The sequence below is a fragment of the Ostrea edulis genome, chromosome 9, assembly GCF_947568905.1.
Source record: "Ostrea edulis chromosome 9, xbOstEdul1.1, whole genome shotgun sequence".
In the NCBI taxonomy this organism is placed as follows: Eukaryota; Metazoa; Mollusca; class Bivalvia; order Ostreida; family Ostreidae; genus Ostrea; species Ostrea edulis.
In genome coordinates this window covers 61,866,199-61,890,290 of record NC_079172.1, presented here as the reverse complement: position 1 = coordinate 61,890,290, position 24,092 = coordinate 61,866,199, and the positions used below count along the sequence as shown (strand labels likewise).

At 36.7% G+C, this 24,092-nt stretch overlaps 1 protein-coding gene across 1 annotated transcript; it reads right to left on the bottom strand.

Annotated features, from left to right (window-relative positions):
• Positions 1-2,290: 2,290 nt before the first annotated feature.
• Positions 2,291-14,547, bottom strand: LOC125658656 (solute carrier family 23 member 2-like). Its single transcript, XM_056150809.1, has 12 exons — positions 14,374-14,547; positions 11,197-11,354; positions 10,332-10,420; positions 9,220-9,241; positions 9,080-9,119; positions 7,935-8,116; positions 7,307-7,584; positions 6,007-6,260; positions 5,342-5,498; positions 4,034-4,150; positions 3,652-3,747; positions 2,291-3,172 (listed from the first exon to the last, which is right to left on the bottom strand). Exons 1-12 carry the CDS (start codon positions 14,545-14,547, stop codon positions 2,922-2,924), a joined length of 1,818 nt encoding a protein of 605 aa, XP_056006784.1. The 3' UTR covers positions 2,291-2,921.
• Between the last annotated feature and the right edge of the window lie 9,545 nt (positions 14,548-24,092).

Here is a 24,092-nt window from a genome sequence, read left to right as displayed (position 1 = left end):
AAGAGGTGAAGGTTATTCATAATCGAGGAGTTATAGACACGTGAATTTGGCGTGACGTCGGGGTAGGCCGTGCGGATTGTTCTGATCTTTGTATCAGTCGTTATTATAAAGAAAGAGCTACGTGTATCTCTTATTTAAAGGTAGATCATTCGAAAGGTGTACACGTGTTCTGAGAAGACCTCACGGCGTGTGTCACCGGTCAATAGCATGAACAGGAGATGCTTACTTCTAGCCACCTGATATCACATCTTATATTTTAAGGAATCTGTGTTTGCTCTACTCTCAATTTTGTATAAATTATTTATGGTTATTTGCTTTATATTTACCGCTGTTCGTAATCTTCACTCATGCATGGAATCATATTATAACAGGCGTGATGTTGTTGGTGTTGGGTTGTTGTTGTTGGTGGGGGGGGGGGGGGGGTTGCACGCATAACTTATTTTAATTGATTAATTGTATCTTGCTTATAACGTCTCTCGAGAGCATTTTTCACTCATATGGAGACGTCACCAAGAACGGTGAAGGTCTTCAAATTTGCTCGGCGCTTACAGCCTTTTAGCAGTGAGGGTTCTTTAGCGTGCCACACCTACTGCGACACGGGGCATCCGTTTTTAATGTTATCTCCGAGGATCCGTGACATTCATATCTGATGTCGAGCGTTTGGCGAAGAAGCAGTTACTACCTATTCTAAGCCTTAGGTTTGACGCGGTCATTGCACAAGGGGTGGGTTGAACCTCCCGGTTAAGAAGCGAACGTTCTACCACTGAGCTACAGCGACCGGTTCAGGTACCTAGGAGGAATGAGCACCTCTTGTTGACCAGCCACACCCACCGTGAGCCCTATATATTGACCAGGTAAGCGGAGTAGTCCGTAGTTAAAATCAGTATGTAAAAAAACAACCTATCAATTGGAATGAAGCACATCATACACCATTCGACCTAACGACGGGTATTTGCAAATAAGATCACTATAACGACCATAGAATTTGTGATATGCCGACTTTAATCAAGACTGTTGAAAACTTATTTGTCAGTAGCTTACCTCAATTAAGAAAAACGATTTTTTCTAGAGCGTAATATTCTGCTTTTAAATAGATGTTTCTTCGTTACTATGGGTGGCTACATATAACAGATTTTGATGGACAGCAATGTTAAGAATGTTTTACCTAATGATATAAATATTGATGTGGCTGTGTTACGGGGAGATATCATAACTTCTCCGTTTGTTCCCTTGTTCATTTATTTGGTGATCTAGACTCGCTCACAAGTCGAAAACATTTTACACACTCGATGTGCTCGGAAATAAGCCACATTTTATATGAATGAAGCCTATCGGTTTCCAAGGTCAAGTCGTTACTAAAAAAATGAAAGTCTGAAATATCTTGTATCCAAGATTTAAGATGCATTTGTTAAACTTTCGGAAATGGTGCTTTCTAGAAATATTCATGTTCTGATTGCGTTTACTTCAACTGCAAAAGATAAGATTTTTAAAATGCAGTCGTTATAACGACATAGTTTGCTAATACAACCTGACCCAATGACAGGTCATATGCTGTCTGAGGTGTTTCATGCCAAAAGGTCAGATTTTCAGAAATGCAGTCGTTATAACGACATCAGAAATGCAGTCGTTATAACGACATAGTTTGCTAATACAACCTGACCTAAAGACAGGTCAAATGCTGTCTGAGGTGTTTCATACCAAAAGATAAAATTTTCAGAAATGCAGTTGTTATAACGACATAGTTTGCTAATACAACCTGACCCAATGACAGGTCAAATGCGGTCTGAGGTGTTTCATACCAATTGTTAGACCGTTCTTTACACACACCAGTGGTGGGATCAGGTGCCTAGGAAGAGTAAGCATCCCCTGTTAACCGATCATACCCGCCGCGTACACAAAAATTGGTCAAACCAGTTGACTGAAATTACACTTGTGATCGTGAAATGTGTATGCACATCACAACACGATCCTGACATGCAGGGGGCTGAGAACTGCAATAGAACACGGTCCTGACATACAGGGGGCTGAGAACTGCAATAGAACACGATCCTGACATACAGGGGGCTGAGAACTGCATGCAATAGAACACGATCCTGACATGGAGGGGGCTGAGAACTGCATGCAATAGAACATCTTTTTAAAAACAACCTCCAGGCTCAAATTTTAAAGACGTAAATGTGTACTTCATTATCACTTCAATTTACGTTTTCTGCATCAACTGAAATTAAAATGCAACACTTCTATTTCATCATTTGAGATAGCTGTTTATTACGCTTACATTGTTCACACCTTTGACAGCTGTTCATTACGATGACACAGTTCACATTTTTGAACTAAATGATTCTTTTCCGCACCATATGAAAAGGCTACATGTGCTGCCAATTCCAAGTTCTCGTTTTAATTCCCACATACACTTTGTATACAATGACATAAAATACATTTCATATATGATATGCTTAGTATGTACTTTTATTGGATGTGTTTGCAATGTTTTTGATCATCTCTGAAAAATTATTTTATAACATTGTTGATTTCAATGTGAACATTTGTCGCAACTAATAGAACGTCGTTGGTTTGTACCTGAGTACCACAAAGGACTATAGAATATGTAACATCATTATCTTTCCCTGAGAAGTTGATGACTTTTAGCTGTCATTCGACTGAAGTATCTCAACATCTTTGCAATTTAACTTCTACATTTTGTAAGAAGAATTTAGAACAGTTATGATTATTGAAGTTTGGAATCGTTACATTAAATATAGACTAATAGAGAAGTCTTATAATACATAGCTACTAAATACAACTTTCACTATCCCATGTCCCCTCATCAGTAAAGCATGATGAGAAAGATATATAAAAAGATATGAACCTGTAAAAATTGTGTAAAGTATAAATTCTACTAGTAAAACATGTGTCAGTCATCATTCAGTTTTTACGTCCTGTAGGTGGATTTCAGTAACGATCCCATCCGTGTTCATTTCGTGTTTCGCAGTCCCACATGGTGACCTTGGAGAGGTGAAGGTCGGAGACAAGGGGAAGTATCTGCAGCATGCCACTCTATCCAAGTACTTTTGCAAAGCAGGAAATATATACACATCTAATGTCTCGTTCTTCGTAGGTGAGGGATCGTCTGCTTCAATCCAGCGCTTTATTCCTCTCTCATGTTCCGTACCTATATGTTGATAAAGTACAAACAAGTCACAAAGTAAGCTCCGAAAGAGGAGTTCCCCAACACCATACACCCAACTTGAATGAGACCCACTTGCAAGTTGCGAAATTTTAGTGTCAAGTTTTATTTTCAAATTATATTTAGAAGAGGTCCATGAGTTGTATCGTTCATACAAATCACTTTGCTTACACATTCGTATCGACTTGTAAACGTACAACTATTACACGTCATGTCTCAGGATTATATCATTTTGGCAGACAGCGATAATTCCTGCAGTGGATGTTTGCATTTCTACTAAGGGTTCATCATAACCATATTAGGCAAGCCTCGCGAATAAGTACACCATATCAACTCGTTGGATAAACCAAATATAAAAACACGCAATATAGATATCCTCTATATATCGTTCTCCATTCTATCTTTATCTCTACCGATTTCCCAGTAATATAGTGTTAGATATTCCCAATATTGCACATACTCACCTGGAACGATGTTATCTAAGAAGAATCCAATGAAACCTCCTGTAAAGGAAGCTGTTCCGAACAGCACCTTGATCACCTGATCTACATCCTCGGAACCTATCGGCATGTAGTGAAAACTTTGGTAACGCCATTGTCAAATTTACGAGACAGTATGCAATCTTTATAACTTCAGTATATAGAATTGTGTATTTTGTCAAATACACTTGTTCTTTTAAAAACATATTCATTTAAGTTCCAGTGAGGAAATCAATAAATGCAGATTAAGATATGACACTATACAAATAATGACTAAGTGTTAGAATGATCACCTTTTTTCTTCAAAATTATGAAATGTAAAGTAGATATCATAGATATAGACAGTGAAGAAGAAGGAGAATGAAACCTGTTTTAACTTTGTCCTCGTTTTCAACCAACCACTCGGGGATCATGATACCCATCAAGAAGGACAACCCAAGGATTGTGATGTTTCTTGTGGAGAACATTTCACAGAACTGTAAAACTGGATAAAACTCATTTAACCTAGACTTCATCAGAACACAAATGCAAAATTAACGCAGCAAAGTGTAAAAGGATCAATTAGATTCACGATTGAAAGTGAGTGTCAATTCTTACTACCAAACAAAACCCGAGGCGTTAAAAACAGAAAAATTTCCTTTGATTTAATCAATCTGCTTTAAATATGAAATATAATCCAATATTTATGTGTTGACCACTTTTAAATTCCTACCAGAATAATTTATTTTTGATAAAGAGCCATCTTAAATCGGCACCACAGTGGACACTATTTTTGAAGACAAAAAATTCAGATTTGCAGAATTTAAATATTTTAAACTTGGTCACATTTAACCACGATTGTTTCGTATATTTACCATAGAACATTCTGGATGAGATTTTAATCTATTAACAATAATCCTTTTCATTCATATGTCGATTCGATATATCCTTGTGACCTCGAAATAAAAGACACCACAGAGTCGTCCACCTGTTTCATACTTAGATATTTTCTTGAAAATAGATACATGTATTAACGGCAAACTAACAACTCAGCTTTATGACAAACGGGATAATTTCAGCTTCTTCATCGTCAACTTCCCATATTTATACAGCAACGTTCCATCATCACCCACATAGGGTGTCTACATCCCTCAACTGATTCGATACGCAAGAGCTTGTTCTGCGTATGATCAGTTTTTAAATCGAGGTAGGCTACTGACAAACAAGTTGATGGTGAAGGGGCATCAACAGTCTCGTTTAAAGTCAGCATTTCACAAATTTTATGGTCGGTATAACGATATAGTTCGCTAATACAATGTATAATTGGGTCTATTGCTGTCTGATGTGTTTCATACCGATTGTTAGGCCGTTCTTGGCACACTGATTTGACTACGGTTAACTTCGTTTACCTGATCGAGATATAGGGTTCACGGCGGGTGTGACCGGTCGACAGGGGATGCTTACACCTCCTTTGTATCTAATCCCACCTCTGGTATGTCCAGGGGCCCGTGTTTGCCAAACTCTTTATTTTGTTTTTCTTGTGGGAGTTACAAGATTGATCGCCTTCCAAATATTTTAAACGGCAACAGGTAGCGTAAGTGAAAATTGGATCTCTTTATGAATACTTGCTATAATTCAAGACTCTTGAAAGAAAGAAGGACAGGATTTGACATTTGAACGTCACTGTAATACCTACCTGAAATTCCGACGGAAACTACCATACCCAGTCCTAATAGAAGAGTCCCCCCGATTATTGGATCCGGGATCATTGCCAGGACTGCACCAACTTTTCCAACTACTCCACATAAAACAAGGATTGCCCCAGCTGTAGCAAACACCGTTCTACTGGCAACCTGAAGAATTGAGACCAAGTACTTGGTTGTACTCATTTGTATTGCATTTCATCAACAAAACTTATTTTCAAATCCTCCACAGGATCATTAAAGATTTTACACTGAAATAAATATATGCTTCAGTTGGTCCAAAATATTTTTGCAATATCAAATCACCAGTGTGCTGTAAATTACAAATTCTGAGTTTCAGCTTTATAATCAATAAGCATCCTACAGATGATTGAAAGTTTCGATGATGTCCTAGTATGTTTTGTGATCCCAAGTCACAATTTTAGAGACTTGTAAGGAAATGAATGTTTTTGTGTTCACGTTGTGACGTCTTTTGAGTAGTGTATTGATATTTACTTGTGTTCACTTTCGGACTTCTATTCAGTAGTGCATTAATATTTTTCTTGTGTTTACTTTCGGACGTCTCTTGAGTAGTGTATTGATATTTTTCTAAGAGCTGATTTCGTTAGTACTTCCGTGTATACAATAGAATGAAATAAAGATATTTTACGGTACATACTTTTGTAATTCCAATTATCCCGATATTGTTACTGTATGACGTGGTCGCATGCCCTGGTCCCATCAAACCGGATATGATGCTTGAAAACCCCTCTATAGCAATACCTCTGTTGATTGCGTGCGCAGGCGGACTAGGTGCTTCAGACAACCGCGCAGCTACGAAATAATCTCCAACAGATTCAAAAATGGAAGAAATAGTTGCAGCCATCATACCCATATACCCAGCAACACTGTATGTTGGTATCCCAAAGGGAACTAAAGGAAAATGAAAATGCAATTTCTAATTAGAATATTTATAACTCCCATAAGTCATTAGGTTTACATTTTCATAAACGTATACTCTTCCAATACATTTTATTTCTAGATAAAAGCACTGCCCAATAAACTTCACATATAAACCTCAATACAATGTATCTATAAATGCGTTAAGGACATGATGCCTGGAGGTTATAAAACTTTTTTGAGCACATTCTCATACTCAGACTCAAACCATGTTCTCTAAATCGTACACATACTCAAAAGCGAAGGTTATAAAACTTTTATAAAATCATTCTCACACTCAAATGGAGTACATGCTCAAGATTTTTCGAGTATGTTTCAAAGCTTGCTCAGAGTTATACCCAAAACAAAAATGGCTGAGTTTGAGTATGAGTACGATAAAAGTTTTATAACCTCCAGGCCACATATCTTTGATTTATATCTTCTTATAGATAATTCTCAAATTATTCATAGATATTTTTGAGATTGTTATATATAAAGATATATATAATTGTGTGTATATATATATATATATATATATATATATATATATATATGCATTTCGCCCAAAGCTGGATATTATATCTCTTGAGAAATTCGATTTAATAACGTCATATTTCAAACCTCCCCAAACTCTTCCCTATGTATTCACAGGAAATTAATTCGTGTATCTGTGATTGATTGACATTATGAAAACCCCTATGGTATCAATCTTCACTGGATTTTTTGTACTCCCTGGCCTTCATTTACAACATATGAGTGCTGTTTGTATTACGGGATATTTGATAAACAGTGGAAGCGTGGGAAAATTTTGCCAATCATACAATTATATACTGTCCGCCTCCTTTGTATCTATACTCCCCATATTACGAAACATTAACTTCACAATTGATTACATTTAAATTCATGGTATAATTAGGAGTGTTGAAAACATATCAATCAAAAAATGAATCAATTTGGCGATGCTTACGAGGGAGGTGAAACAAACAACCAACCAACAATAAGTATGAGTGATTAAAACATATCAAGATGGCGATGCTTACGAGGGAGGTGAAACATAAACCAAGGAGCTTCATATAAAATGCTGACTTTAGAATCCGTTCTGGCTCTGAATGCAGGCTCTGTGCTGTTACTAGGAAATACACCAGTCTCAGTCAAAATAAAGGAAAACGACCAAACGATGGCGATAGTCAGAACCACTGGAAATAGCTGGAAGATTGGAAGTTTGGTCATGTGACATTTCTTCTTGATGGAAATGCTCGGGAGTGGAACCTGGACTTTGTTTATAAAGTTTGAAAACAGGAGCAACAACGCAAGGGTTCTGAAAAAGAATCATTTCATGAGCTATTTTTATTTAGTAAAGTGGTAGTATAGTGTCTGTCAAATGCAACATTTTAAAAGATAAGGGTTCAGAGCGATTCTTCATGTTTACTTAGTTCTCAGATAAAACATATCAATGACTCATTACATGAAATAATCACTAATAGCTTTCGTTACCTCTCGTCAGTCATGATTACCTCAAGAACAGAATTCGCAGTACCTATAAGATGTAATCGACTGATCCCAAATTTACGTTGCACTTGCAATGAAAAATATTTCACAAAAAGCCTAAATCATTTTATTTCGTGGAAACGGGATACACTGAAAAATGCAGAATAAATCATAACTTACAACAATGATATCCCCCATTGTTTGCCGCAGAAGTCGGATACCACTTTAGACAGGGACAGTCCAATGAGTGAGATGGTGGGAGCAATTGTTAGAGGTCCCACGAACCTCAGGATGACGCCAATCAGACCCAAGCTACCAACCAGTACCTGGGTCACTGAGGCTAGAATTAGGTTACCCTGTACCTTAAATATAGAGAACAACAGGTGCTCTGTATTCTAAAACAGATTTACCACAGTCGTAAAGGATTCTACACCATATATAATTACTTGATTAAAATGATACTTTATTTACCTGCTTCGAAACCAAATTCGGATTAAGTGAAACCGAATCCGATTTAAGATTCTGACTTGTTTGATTGTGCATGTATATGTAGCAGATGTGGATTCCAGAAACCACGAATTTAAACCACAAGATGATGCCGCGTGGTTCATGATAGTTGAAAAATGAGGGAGAAGGGATCGTAAGTGAATGATAAAGGTAATCTTTATCCGATTTAAGAATCTCAACTGTAAAACTGAATCGGATTTTGTCACAGTTAGAATCGAAAAGACTCGAACAATTCGTTTTCTAAATCTGATTTCTTGGAGATATAAACCCAGACAAATCTAACATATTAAATGGAAGAGATTTACATTATCAATTAAAACCGGTGTTACCTATACCAGAATACCAGGCGACGCTTTAAATGTGAACACTAGATCCTGGTCGTGGCACCCGGTAAAGACTGGCTATCAATCTACTGCCATCACACGCTATTATACATCACTAGTTTACTTAATAATTTTCCAAGGACCAAACAAAATAATCATTTCATTCGCTTTCCAGGTGATTCCTCTCTGTATGATATCACAATATCAAAAAGGGACTTAAAGTTTGGTACTTATTTCATTTCAAAGAATTAAATATACATGTATTAGTATTGATGTACTAAAACATGAAATGGAAGGGCTTTATGCGTAGTGAAAAGGCAATAATTGACATAATAACCTTTATACCTGTATGTCAACTGTGAACACATGACTGGATGTGGAATTAATAGGATAATGAATATCTTGTAGGTTCCAGTTTAATCGGTCAAAATACTACGCATGTACTTGTGGTATTCCTCAAATCCTTAAACACACTATAGTTTGTTTAACCCTTACCTCCCGGATTCTTATTTCCCAGCTTATGCCGGTGTTGTTACTTCTGGACAACACGTCACCTGGGATAAAAAGAATGTACTGTGATTGTAAAGGGGTAACTGGTGGGCCTCTTCATTTGTTGAAGAAGGGGAAATCAAAACGAAGTTGAAAGACCGCTCATTCCTAAATTTATATTTTAGTGTGTTTAGTTTACCACAAACAGTGTCATTTTTGAAAAATAGAATTCCAGATAACGAAAACAAACAAAACCTCCACAAGGTATATTCCCTCGCAGTGACTGTCTACAAGCTGATTCTATGAATTTGTTCAAAAACTTCTGCGTGAGAAGAAAAAATCTCTTCCTGTGGCCTTCAATTCGACATCTAGATATATCGACGACGTATTATCTATTAACAATGATAATTTTCATTACAAAATAGATAGTTGGGCAAAGATGGACCCCTGGACATACTAGATGTGGGATCAGGTGCATAGGAGAAGTAAGCATCCCCTGTCGACCGGTCACATCCGAGGTGAACCCTATATATTGATCAGTTGAACGGAGTCATCCGTAGTCAAAATCAGTGTGCCACGAACGGCCTAACAATCAGTATGAAACACGTCAGGCAGCATTTGACCCATTAATAGGTTGTATTGGCAAACTAGATCATTATAACGACCATAGAATTTGCGAAATGCTTACTTCAATCGAGACTGTTGAAACCCCTGTATCATCAACCTGTTTGTCAGTAGCTTGCCTCGATTTAAAAACTGACCATACGCCGAACAAGCTATTGCGTATCGAATCAATTGAGGGATATAAACACCATATACAGGTGATAATGGAATATTTCTATATAAATATGGGAAGTTAACGATGGAGAAGCTGAAATCATTCCGTTTGTCATAAAGTTGAGTTATTAGTTTCCCGTTAATAGTAGAAGTGGACGACTCTGTGGTGTCTTTTATTTCGAGCTCGCAGTGATATATCCAATCGACATAGGAATGAACGTTATTATTACTAATAGATAATACGTCGACGATATATCTAAATGTCGAATTGAAGGCCACAGCAAGAGATTTTTTTCTTCTCACGTAGAAGTTTCTGTATCAATTCTGCTTCATATGAATATAAAAACAGGTCCTGTAACAAAGGAGCACAATTCGTGCCCATAGTTAAAAGCAATTCGATCAGTTTGTTTGTCGCATGGTTTTGGTCTTTAACAATATTTTCATTGTACTATAATATTACAAAGCACAATTGTTCACCTACTGCTTGCTGGACATCTAAATTGCTCTAGTGACATCATCACCATTATGGGCGCTACATACGTGTGGGATCCACCCTGTATAATGGGTAATCTACAATATAAAACATCAAAAGGAGGCCGAGGCATCCGAGAATGATGACAATGATGGTCCGTTTGAAAGCACTAAAATCTAGATTCAGAGTTAAGGTCCCAGAAACGTGAATTCGAGTATTGTGATAAAAGACCTAAAACTACCTTTCTAATATTGTAGCAAAAGACAATTTTGGCAAATTTCATTTTGGTAATTGATATAGCAATACATTGTTTTCCCTTCGAACACTCGTTTGACGGGAAAATCTTATTTTTAAAAACGCTAAAAACAAAACAGCTATATTACTCTATCAAATCTAAAACATATCCAACCACCTTCGCTTATTGTGAAAGAATCTCTAATGTGAAAGAATCTCTAGGCGTTGATTCGCAGATTCTAGCGGTTTCAAAATCGATGCAGATCTGTATAATCAAATATACTATATTGAAAATCTCGATTTAGTTTTGTAGTAAACACAAAATGATGCTGTGCTCCGTTAATGTATCAAACGATTTAAATTAAAGGAGAAAAATGCTTGCACCTTATTCATAATCTATTTAGGAGATCATTATGCGACATTTTGTATGAAAGCAAAAATTACAGGAATCTTATTCAGTAGTCGCTTGACCTCCATAACTTGTACATCAAAGTAACTTCAACCCTTTTTGCGCATTTTAAATATCATTTCGGTTATTTATATACTGGTACATCATTCTATAGAAATATTTTGAAAAAGCAAAAGAGCAAGGCAAACAAAGCATCTTTCTACATAGATATATATAAGTGGAATAATGTACCTGACGCCTACAAGGCATTGCAGAATGGTGGCGATCCCGCACATGAACATGGTAATACTTAACAGCTGCGATCGAACTTGATTCTCATTTTCTGGACAGAACAAAGTGGTGAGAATGAAGGGCAAAGAAATGGTACCTCCCACTAGCATCATAGCTTGCTATAGAAAAAATAAGAAAACAAAAGAGAAACTAAAGCAAACCTTGTCTTTTTGCAAAAAAAGAAACAGAAGAAACAGTTAACAACTGAAGTAAATCTTACAGTGTCTCGATAGGGCCAAGAGCAAAAGCACAACAGCGCGTTTCGCTATCGCGCTAATACACAACACGCCGTTGCGCCGTCACGCTAACACGCCGTCGCGCTATCATGCTAACACAAAACACGCCGTCGCGCTATCATGCTAACACAAAACACGCCGTCGCGCTATCACGCTAAAACACAACACGCTGTCGCGCTATCATGCTAATACACATCAAGCCGCTTCGCACTGTCACGCTAGCAGTTGTCGCGCTACTGCGCTAATACACAACGTGCTGTTGTTGAGTATTGATATAAAGGTATGGATTTTATTTTAAACATGAAATGATCAAAATATCACTAAAAAAATAGGGAGACTCTGTTCAAATTATAGTGTAAAGTAATGAACTTGATGTTTACGTTTTTATTTTGAACGTTTGAAGTTGTATTTTTTCGTCATTCTACAGTGACGTCACACAGTATACGCGGCCGAGTGGTTTTGTAGTTCCTAAGAAATCACTATCCCATAACGCCTAACTGAAAGATTTTAATTTGTGAGCAAACAAACTCTGGTGGAAGTTTGGCTTACACGCTATCGCGCTATCACACAACACGTACATATATTTGTATTGTGTGTTAGCGTGACAGTGCGACGGCGTGTTGTGTATTCGCGTTTTAAGAAACGCGCTATTACACTTTTGCACATGACCCTATCCGGTCACCTTAAAATTTATATAACGCGCTTCATAGCATATAGTGGTGACTACACTAGTTACATGTATTAGTACAACTCATGACGATTATTGTAAAACTTAGAAGTACACTACAGAGGTACAACATACTACAGTGATTGTTAAAGGTGGAACAGCACAATATAGAAGTACGACACGTGACATTGATTGTGAAAGATAGAACAGCACAATATAGAAGTATGACACGAGACATTGATTGTTTTAAAATATAGAACAGCACAATTTAGAAGTACGACACGTGACATTGATTGTCAAAGATAGAACAGCACAATATAGAAGTACGACACGTGACATTGATTGTCAAAGATAGAACAGCACAATATAGAAATACGACACGTGACATTGATTGTTAAAGGTGGAGGAATACAACATGCATCGTCGCTAGCCACGGTTACTGAGTCTGGCAGTACCTACCCTACCTCATACCGTGGCTGCATAATCAATGAAACTCTCGATTTTCATGAATATTTATGAAATGATACAATAATATTTTTAACCAATCACAGTCAGAATAACAGATTTCCGATATTTTAATGGCTGCGCCCACAACTAAAACATGCAGTATCTGCTTAAAAGTAATAACGGACAAAAAAGGCTACAGGTCCCTGTTTACTGAAGCAAGTTAAGTTTATAAATATTTATTAAATGAAATTCGCATTACAGCATGGTTACTTACGCTTGTAAATTTTATGTTAATAAACTTGATTGTATACGCAAACTTGATGAGGAAATTCGGGGTAAAGTAGATGTGTTGAAATCTGAAAGACTAGACTTTATCGGACAATTATCTAAAGAGAGCGGCGGGGTTACGCATATTATACGGTTTTATTACACCGGTGAAGTCAACAAGATGCGTCCATTACTTACAACAGCTAAAAAGTGTCCAGTTTGTTCTCAATCGGCAATCTTCGGATTATTCCGCTACGGGCGAATGATTTTCTTTACACCTCTGGTGTGTCCAGGGGTCCGTGTTTGCCCAACTATCTATTTTGTATTGCTTGTAGGAGTTATGAGATTGATCACTGTTCGTTATCTTCACCAAAAAAAAAAATCATGGAAGCTCATCGATTGGTTGATTATTTGTCTGACATAAATATTCATGAAGGTGAGGATTTTTTTTTAATCATACAGCCAAGGCATTTGACGTAGTGATTGATTCTCGAGAAAAATTTTCACTCATATGGAGACGTCACCAAGACCGGTGAAGGGCTTCAAATTTAGGCCTTTGTTCGGCGCTTACGGCCTTTGAGCAGTGAGAGTTCTTTAGCGTGCGACACGGGACATCCGTTTTTAAGGTCATTTTCGAGAAGCCGTGACATTAACACCTGATGCCGAGCGTTTGGCGATGGAACTGTCACTACCTATTCTAACGACTTAGGTCTGTCGCGGCCGGGATTCGAACCCCGGCCTTCCTCATGCGGGGCGAACGCTATAACCTCTAGGCCCCCGCGACGAGTTGACGTAGTGTAAACGGAGACAATAGGCGTGGCTTGCGACGATATGACATTGATTGTTAAAGGTGGAGTAATGCAACAAAGAAAACAACACGTGACATTTATTGATTAACCACCACAGGTTAACACATTGACATTGACCTAGATTGCACTTTTAACAGATGGGAGATGCCTCTATAAACTATGGATGTTATTTCTCATTCAAGCGATCAGTGAAGTGTAGCAAGTGAATAACGCACGTCAATTGATACACCAGTGATCCATATCATAACTTATTTTGCCAGCTGGATGCACCAATTCAATTTTCATTTAGTTATCTTATAGATATTATTATTCATATCTATTATTTTTGTCAGTAAATCATTATTATTATGGAATTATCTTCATCGTTCACTTTTCGCTTGTTTTCATCGTATGAATAATGCTAAACTTTACTTTTAAAGTCGGGCATACACACAATGACCATTAGTTATGTACTAGCTATTTACCGACTTGCATGGCGCTAGAGGATCATTGGGGGGGGGGGGGGGGAGGCTGGAGTATGCGGAGGAAACTCGCGTGCCCAGTGGGCGACCACCATACCTTCTCACATACAACCAATGCTGATCACGAGGATCGAACTCGGGTCGCGAGAAGCGAGTGGTTTAACCATAACGTTAACCAAACATTCTATGCACGCATTGCACCATATCATTCATTAGAACTTTTTAACATTCGTAATATGTACTGTACATACCTGAAATCCAAACAGAATGGTGAGGTGAATCGGGGGTACACTGCCCACCGAGTACATGATCGTCCCCCTCGTGTCTTCACGAGCCACGCCCATTCCTTGTCCTCCCCTGTCTTCCCCAGCTCTCTGGATCCCTACCCCTCCCCCCGAATTCACTGCTGCCTCGGAGTCCGACATCGTGGCTAACTGAGATTGCCGATGCTTTCGCGTTGAACACACGAATGTATTATCAATTCATCAGTATTCTTATTATTTCTTTGATTAATATAAATGGTTCGTGCATGTGGTTTTCAAAATAAATCATAGAAATTCTGGTGAAAAGATCATATTACACTGTGCATTGCAGCTATCCTTAAAGGAATATAGTAGTAAATATTTTGGGTCCGATGTACTTTAATTAGAAATATCTTTTCATGTAGGAAGTTACTTTCAGCTCATGTTTATCGGTCTTTTATGCTGATTTTATCGCACAGCGTAAAGAAAAATATGGAAGGGTCACTGAAGATCGGCCTGAGGTTATTTTTGTAGGAAGTTGAGACTGAAGTTTCATTTTATTACTATATTGTCCGATTCGTCTAGCATGGCAGAGCGGGTTGACCTTGATATTTTTATACGGATGTTTTTATTCACTTTTCAAACATGACAGACAATACCAGAAAACCACAAGATTTCTGCCCATTTGATACGTTGTATATAATGTGGAGCGCGGTCAGTTCTGTTGGTCAGCAATTAGCAATATAAATCATTCCAAAGGCTACCCTTAGGTGATTTATTTTGAATACAAACTAAAATTGAAAACTGTCTGTTAATAATTAAGATTATCATATCAAATTTCGTACCATAACCGATATGGACTTACATACTTTTAAACTGTTGACTGAGGATTATTTTTTTTCAATCTAGTTATGGCAAAAAGCTTGATATCCATATATCTTAGAGGAATAATATCCGGGATCTCTGCGTGTCTTTCCTTTGATTGACGGTATTGAGAGGATTTAGGACGACCATTGTCCTGTTCCTGGAAGTAATTCAAAGATTTAAAACCCCAATGGCTATTGGATCTGTTGACCAGTTTGTTCCACGGGTCAAGGGGAGTAGCCTGTTCTTCCTGTTGGCTACTGGAGAACCCTGACCGTCTCTCACAGCCTTCATCTATACTCACGAACACTGTGCTACAATTTCCCTAACCTAATTATAAGTAAATTTCGACATGATCTGATGCGCCGTGGTCAGTTGTAGGAATGTATTTATTAATACTGCATTCCACAGGCTCATCGCTGGACTGGTTAGTCCTGTTCTTCTAGATCTTTTAGATTAATATACGCTATCGGTATCTCATATGCACATTAGCAATTTTCTGTAGAATTGTCGTTATGACAACCCCCCTCCCTAATAAAATATCTTGTACTCAAGATTAAATTAAGTTAACAAATCAAAATAATGATATTGTCTATTTGAGGAACGTTATAAAAATACTTTCAGAATCAGGTGTGTATGTATATGATATATATATATATACATATACACTTACTTCGGAATATAATCTGTACACGAGAATTAAAAATAAATAAATAAAATAAACGTGTATTTATCATAGGCCAGTAACACAAGTAGAGTATTCTATGTTGATACAATAATTGTATTTAATGTATCATTATCATTACAGCTATAGCCTATAACACAGTAGTAAAATTATACACATGTATTAACACACAAGAATACTTCTATATTCATTTATTAACACACAACACTATATTCACTTATTTATTTATATAGGCTTTTTACCTGGGCAGAGTCGGCTACACTCCTTAGAATATTGTTTCACAATATTTTATTAAAAATTCATTTGATATCAATTATATAATGTGCATAACCATTATTCGCTAAACTCAATTATGAATTACCACTAAATTATTTTTATTAGATTCCAACTCTGATAAAATTATTTTTATCAAATTCCAACTCTGATACATATATATTATATATCGTTTCCCAAAAACTAAACATAGTGATAAAACATTTTGTTTTTCTGATAATACGGATGATGATAAATCCAAAAGTTTTGAAGTACCGATCGCCGTATTTTCATCCAAGGAATAAATACCTACTAGCTGCTTGTCGGTGGTACAATTCTTCCGGCGGTCAAATGAATGTAATTATTAGACGCATTCGCGATTTGCATGAACAGGTGCTTTGGTTTATTCACGACTAAACACTCTGCTACTGCGAGATGTCTTTGTGTGTCACCATTGATGTACATTTCCTCCAGCGCCGGTGATAAATGAAATTTCTGAATTTTTAAGTTTATTTTTATGAGTTTACATTGTCATGAACATGTGTTTTATAAAGGGTTTATAAATGATAAATCATTATTTAACTGTGATTTTAGAACTGTGAATTTTCTTTTTAGTTTTTGGATTAAGCGTTTCCAAATTTTAAATTGAAAATTAATTGTTGTACTTGATGTTTGATCTTTAGAGAGAACATTTTCACACGTGTTCGCGATTTTCAACTTTGACACCTCTTTCCAGTTTCACTGTGTCATTGGGAATTGGTTTCTACGATCTACCTGTATTTAATCTGTATCAAATTTAATGTCAGATCATAGGGCTGTATTTCGTTTCGTTATGCTTGTCTATTACTCTTTTTACCGTTGTGATATGAATTAGCCCAAGAATTTCTCAAATCGAACTTTGTTGAGTTTATGTCAATGGTCAATCTCTATCTAAGTAGGCGGATCTGTCAAAGTTGAAACGTGTGAATTTGCAAGAACAGGTCTAAAAACATTTATTCTGATCTGAAAAGTGATGCAACACCCCAGGTGGTATCCCTACAGCCCCAAGCTGAGGGCGGGATATGATAGTTCAAGGGTTCCATACCTTGCCTCGAAACTCGTCTCGTAATCTCTTCAAAGCTTAAGTTGCTGCTGACCTGGTTATATGCAGTACAAAAAATTGGATGTCAGACGATACAAGATAGAGGAAAGGAGAAAATGCAAAGAAATTTTTTCACAATTTCAAAATAAAGTTATTCCCAAATTAATTAGAATTGAAAATAATATGCAGACGGAAATCACAAAACAAAATGAAATTCTCTCAGAAGTGGAATTATTTTATAAAACATTGTACGCAAGACAATCTTTAGAAAATGAAAACTCAAATCTTAAAACCTAGAATGTCCCAAAGTTGGATGAACATCAAAGTTCTTCGTTAGAAGGAAATACTTCATTTAAAGAAGCAATAAATGTGTTATAAAACATGTCAAACAATAAAAGCCCAGGTAGTGATGGTTTTACGGCTGAATTTAAAAAAATAAATGGAAAAATTTGGGTCATTTAGTTGTTCGTTCATTGAAATATGGCTATGAAACTGGTGAACTTTCCTCGAACCAAAAACAAGGGATAATAACATGTAAACCTAAAGAGGGTAAAAGTAAATATTAACTAAGCAATAGGAAACCAATATCATTTATAAAGTTGGATCAAGTTGCATAGCACAGCCAATAAAACATATTCTTCCCAACATAATAAGTTCTGATCAGACAGGATTTATACCTGAGAGAGATATCGGAGAAAATACACGTCTTGTATATGATCTGATAGAATTTACAGATTTAAAGGATATTCCATCACTGCTGGGCATGATAAACTTTGAAAGAGTTTTTGACTCAGTGTCATGGAAATTTATTCAAGAGACTATAGAATTTTTCAATTTTGGTTCATGCTTTTATAAATGGATAAGGCCTTTTCAATATAACTCAAACTCTTGAGTAACACAGGCTGGGTTTTTATCTATTTTTTTTCCAAACTAGGTCATGGATGTCGACAAGGTGACCTAATATCTCCGTATATTTTTCTTTTATGTGCAAAGATATTATCTATAAAAATTAGAAACAATAAAGATATCAAAGGTATTGAAATAGGAAATACAGAATTTGAATGTCTCAATATGCAGACGACACAATGATGATACTTGACTGTTCAGAAGTCACTAAGGGCCTTAATATCAGAAATAAAGGAATTTTATAATATGTCGGAACTTACTAAACCAAAAACCTGTATGGATAGGTAGTAAGAAATACTCTGAAGACAAACTTTGTCCAGATTTGGCATTCGTTTGGACAACTAACTTTAAACTTCTTGGCATCTACTATGATGTAGATCTCTCAAAAATTATTAGATTAAACTATGACAAAATATTAGTTAAAATCAAAATAGTTGTAGAACAATGGAAGAAAAGAAACTTAACCCCCATTGGAAAAATTATGTTATTAAAGATCTCTGTAATTATTAAATGTGGGGTTGACTGAATGAAACAAAACTGACAAAGAGACAATCTAATTAAAATCAGATCCTATGATCCGCTCACATAGATCGCTATACTGCGTGTTCCGAGAGCTTTGTTCCTCCAGATGGGTGTTAGAATAATAGATGCTAGTTGGGGTTTTCTTTTTCTGGCTTGTTTCCTTCTTACTTTTTACGTGTACCCTAAAAGATTTGGTATAGGCTGGATTTACATATAGTTCCACCTTTGTTGTATGCTTGTGTTTGTGAGTCTTGGTGGCAATGGAAAAGCTGGCAAATATCAGCAAAATCAAGATCTTCCAGACATGACTGCGGTGTCCATTTGATGCCCAACGGTGTGTTATATGCTGTTCGGCTGACCCTGTCTAGTAACACCAGAAAGAGAAGGGGGAAAGTATACATCCTTGTCTGATACCGATGGTCTCCTCCAATATTTTGTTCAGAAGATGGTGGAATTTATCAATGGAGATGTTATCCACTGCTTTATTAGCCTCCGGAGGGATACTGTCTATTCCAGCCGCTTTCCCACTTTTCAGATGTTACCTCTGTTCTAGTTATTCTCTCTGTCTTGATGTCCAGAACTTGTCTCTCTTCTATGTTTGGTGGATCTGTTGGAGGGCGTCTGTTTAGCAGTTTTTGAAAATGCTTTTGTCAACGTTTTAGTTGTTCTTCGGGTTTTGTTTTAACAATGTCATTTTTATATTTCACTGGTGTATTAAAGTTGGATGTTCTGCCACTCAGTTGCCTTACTATGTTATATAGAGTGTTGATGTTTCCTTTCCTACTGACATTTTCAGCTTCCCTTCGATCGAGTCGTTCGACATGGTTTCTCTTAACATACTTACAGCCCTTCTTAACCCCCTGGTCTTTCTCTCTATATATAGATTTTGTGTTTGCCTTGTTTGGTGTCTTGTAGTGGCATTTAAAACTTTTTCTTTTTTCTTTTTAATTTTTTTATGAAGATGCATACAATGTTATTTCAAAAGTACAAGCATATATATAATAAATGCATATCTAAGTATATTCACAGTCAGTACAGATTGATGATTTGTTCAATATTTCGTATTTCATTGTAGTCTATTTTAATGAGAGAATGAGAGAGAAAAAAAGAACAGATATAAAGATAGATTTATAGAATGTAAGATTGGAAAGAAAGAAAGTGATAGCAGTGCACCTTCAAGGGATCAATATTAAGACATTACTGAAATAAAAAACTTATAGAATAACAGACCATATTTGCCAGAAAGTAATGGAATCATTACGTTTATCATCATTAGCATGGTACATGTGTTTCAGAGATTTGAAATAGGAGTGGATTTAAGAAACCTTGAGAAGATGGACAGGTATTCTGACAACGAACTTTATATATGTATTGCTTCATTAGCATTAATGTAGTATTAATAAAATTTGAAACATTATTATTGGATTTTTTTTTTCACCAAAAAAAAGAAAAATCTAACATTTAGATTTAGATTAAAATGTTATGACTGATATAGAAAAATAAAGTTATCCAAAAATTGTTGAACAATAGGACATTGCCAAATTAAAGGTAAGATTATTTCCTCCTCTTCTTCACAAAAAGTACATAGATTTGTTTCGGCTTTGCCTATTTTATACATGCAACTATTGGTAGTTAAGCTATGATAATTAAGTCTGTATTGAAACCATTGTAATTTGCTACCTTTGTCACCAGGAATGGACGGTAGTAAATCTCTTTCCATTATACATCAGTTATTTCAAAATATCTAGCCCACTTTTCCTTACCCTTGGGATTTACTACTGGTTTATTTAAGATAGCATACATGTATAGGTTTCGATCCTTTTCTAGTAAGAGCAAAACCCTTAAGATTTGCGTCATTTTATTAAAATAACTTATTATATCGCGGCTCAACCATTTATTCATTTCTTTATCAACTCCACAGATCATTTACTTAAAAGAGTTAAACGATATGATATTTAATTTGCTCTTGAAAGCAAACGTATATAAAATTAAGAAAAAAAAGTAGTTACTCAGAAATATTCACATGGTGGGTTGAAAATGGTTGATATAAGGTTTTACATAAAAGCTTTGAAATCAACATGGATAAGGAGAATTATTAAAAATGACAATAACTCCAAGTGGAAAATTTTACTTGAAAACATTATGGATACTGATAAACTTTTAAATTATGGATCAGCGTACTCAGCAACTTTTAATGAACAAGCCAGAAAAAGAAAAGCCCAACAAGCATTTATTATCCTAACACCCATCTGGAGGAACAAAGCTCTCAGAACACGCAGTATAGCGATCTATGTGAGCGGATCATAGGATCTGATTTTAATCAGATTGTCTCTTTGTCAGTTTTGTTTCATTCAATCAATCCTACATTTAATAATTACAGAGATCTTAAAAGTGGCCCTTCCTTCGGGGGGCCCCAGAATGTACCTCTACAGTCCTACACTAAGGGTAGGAAATGATTTACTCCAAAGTGTCCCCTACCTTACCTCGATACTATTTCGTAGACTTTTTCTAAGATAAAGTTGTCATTAACTTTCATTATGACCATATGAGATGAAAAATTAGGAACTTTCAGATGAACGCAATTTGCCCTCCTAGGCCAACCTGATCTCTTTGTTAGGGTATATATTTTTATTTGTCTTTTGATCAATTTTGTTTCATTCATCTCGTATTCAATAATTATAGAGGCCTGAAGTCACGTCACTCTTCAGAATTCCCAGGTGATAACCCTAAAGGCCAAAAACGGGGAGGGAGATTCCATGGCGGCCACTACCTTCTTTTGTGGAATCTTCAAAGATTGAGAAAATATTCGCAGGCTAGCTCTATGTTCACGTTTTGAGATGTATAAATTAAACTATTCGGGCCAGTCAATGTGTTCAATAAATTACTTGTATTACCAATTAGAATTTACTTACTTACACTCGTAGTCGATTGAATATGCCAATATCAATTAAAAATAGTGCTCGTTATATATACAGTACCTGGTCATAAGTGAGTCATAATTTCATTTTTTCACTATATACATGTATTTTATTGAAAAAAGAAATTTTATAAAAATGTATTGTGAAATCAATTTAGTCCCGATCTTCATCATTATTTCACTTATTATGCAAAATTGTTCAAATTTTCTGTTGCTGTGATGCTAAGCAAATTGTGATGACATGACCATTGAGAATTGTTTATGAAATCATCAAGGCGAAATTACCTTAAAATACTATAATTTCATTTAAAAAAAAGAACAAGGGACATTATTTCAATTTTGCATTGGACGTGTGATTTCACCGCAACACCTACAGATAAAATCATTTTGAAATTATGTGAAGAAACAACAAACAATTTCGCACTTTTTGATTTTAAATCCATAAAAATGAGCCACAAATAACACGGCGATCTTTTTTTTTTTTTTTTTTTTTTTTTGGCTATATACTGTTATCTGCAACGCGTTGCGTATACGTTTTGGGATACTAAAATCCCGAGTACATTACGATACCAAAATATACATCGGGTTCGTATCCTCTATATAAAAGATTAAACTGACAAAAAAAAATTTCTATGAATATCAAGGCAATTGCATAAAATACAGAGAGATTTATGAACAATATCGTATGCTTCATGCGGCTTATTCCGTTATACCATTTCTCTTTGATTTAATTTGTTTCTCTTCCATATGTACATGTCTAGATCAACATTTTAACAAAACATGTGCCCTAATCATCATACATATTATTTACGAAATTAAAATGTAATTTACCACTAACATAACAAAAGACATAAATTTGACTCAGAAACGTGTTTACTCAGGTTATGAATGAAAATTCATGAACGGCATGAACTTTTATCAATACGGAATGCTTGAAATCTGATAACAACACCAAAAGGTATTTCATTACAAAAAGTTAACAGCAAACCAGAGAATGAATTACACAGTTTTTGGGGATAGTCCATCATTACACTTCGTCGATGAAGTGTCAATACCGGGTATGGCCTCCCCTTGCATCAATGACGGCTTGACAACGTCGAGCCATGATGTCAATAAGCACCCGGGTGTTTCCAATGGGAAGGTTGTTCCACTCTTCCACGAGGGCGTTTCCGAGCTCTGCCAAAGTTGTGGGTTGTGCTCTACGGCGTGAAAGGGCAACCTGCAGCATGTTCCATACATGCTCAATCGGGTTCAAGTCCGGCGAGCGCGCTGGCCAGTCCATACGGACAATTGTCTCCTGCTGAAGGTACTGCTCCACCACCCTGGCGCGATGAGGACGGGCGTTATCATCCATCAGGATGAACTCAGGGCCAACAGCACCTGCAGCGTAGGGTCTGACGTAAACATCGAGGATCTCATCCTGGTACCGCACCCCCGGCATTGTTCCTCTCTCCAGAACATGAAGATCTGTTCTTCCATCCCTGCTGATTCCACCTCAGACCATGATGGAACCACCACCATAACGGTCATGTTCACTGATGTCGGCATCATGGAAACGTTCACATTGTCGTCGCCACACTCGGTGCCTCCTGTCTGTAAAGTCCAAACAATACCTGGACTCATCGGTGAACAGAACTTGAACCCAATCGTTCTGTGTCCAAGTGACACGATCTTCAGCCCAGTCCAATCGCTCCCGCCGGTGTCGAACAGTCAGAGGGACTCGAACACATGCCCTTCTCGAGTTGAGACCTGCATTGTGAAGCCGATTCCGTATCGTGTGAGTGGACACATTCACCCCCGAGGCGTTCAGGAGGTCGTTACGTAGGCTGGTTGCTGTCCAGAAGGGATGGCGTCGTGCCTGAAGAGCCACAAAATGGTCTTGGTGTTGGGTTGTCGACCTCTGACGACCACCCCCATGTCGGTGTGTTGCTGTACCGAAAGTTCGCTGTCGATTCCAGGCCCTGTTTACAACGCTCTGGCTGACGTTTAGTGCATTTGCAACGTCACGTTGTGAATAGTCAGCGTCAAGCATTCCAATACATCTGCCCAGTTGTTCTGTCGTCAGACGACGCCTTACACGTTGAGGGGGCATTGTGTTGATAAACGTAGTGTAAACACTCAAGTGAGTTTGAAATTTTAGAAAGAATCAGACACCGATGTCTGAATGAAAATCGTGCAATGGTAGCAAAAGCATAAACTGTGATGAGAAACGCATTTCCCATGGCATGAAATGCACGTGCAAGTTTGTTGAAGACGTTTTTGATTTCACTTGGACACAATATTGCCAGTTATGCAGTTATTAATTTTTTAAACAGAAAAATATCTATGATCCTTATCAAATTATGAGTAGTATATTACCACCATGCTATTATAGCATCTACCATCAAGACGTTGCAGGCAACGCTCCATAGTAAAATCCCCGATTTTCTCGTACATGTCGTAGAGCGTTGCAAATAACAGGAGTACATATATAGGTTGACGATTCTTATTTTCTCGGTTAG

Bases quoted from the DNA above. Each gene is read 5' to 3' on its own strand.
- LOC125658656 (XM_056150809.1), bottom strand. From the start codon at position 14,547: ATGTCGGACTCCGAGGCAGCAGTGAATTCGGGGGGAGGGGTAGGGATC. The intron at 9,120-9,219 runs GTTTTGATTTCC...GTTGTCCAGAAG, and splicing joins ATGAGCGGTCTTTCAACTTC to TAACAACACCGGCATAAGCT. The intron at 6,261-7,306 runs GTAAGCATCGCC...ATTTTCCTTTAG, and splicing joins GTTTATGTTTCACCTCCCTC to TTCCCTTTGGGATACCAACA.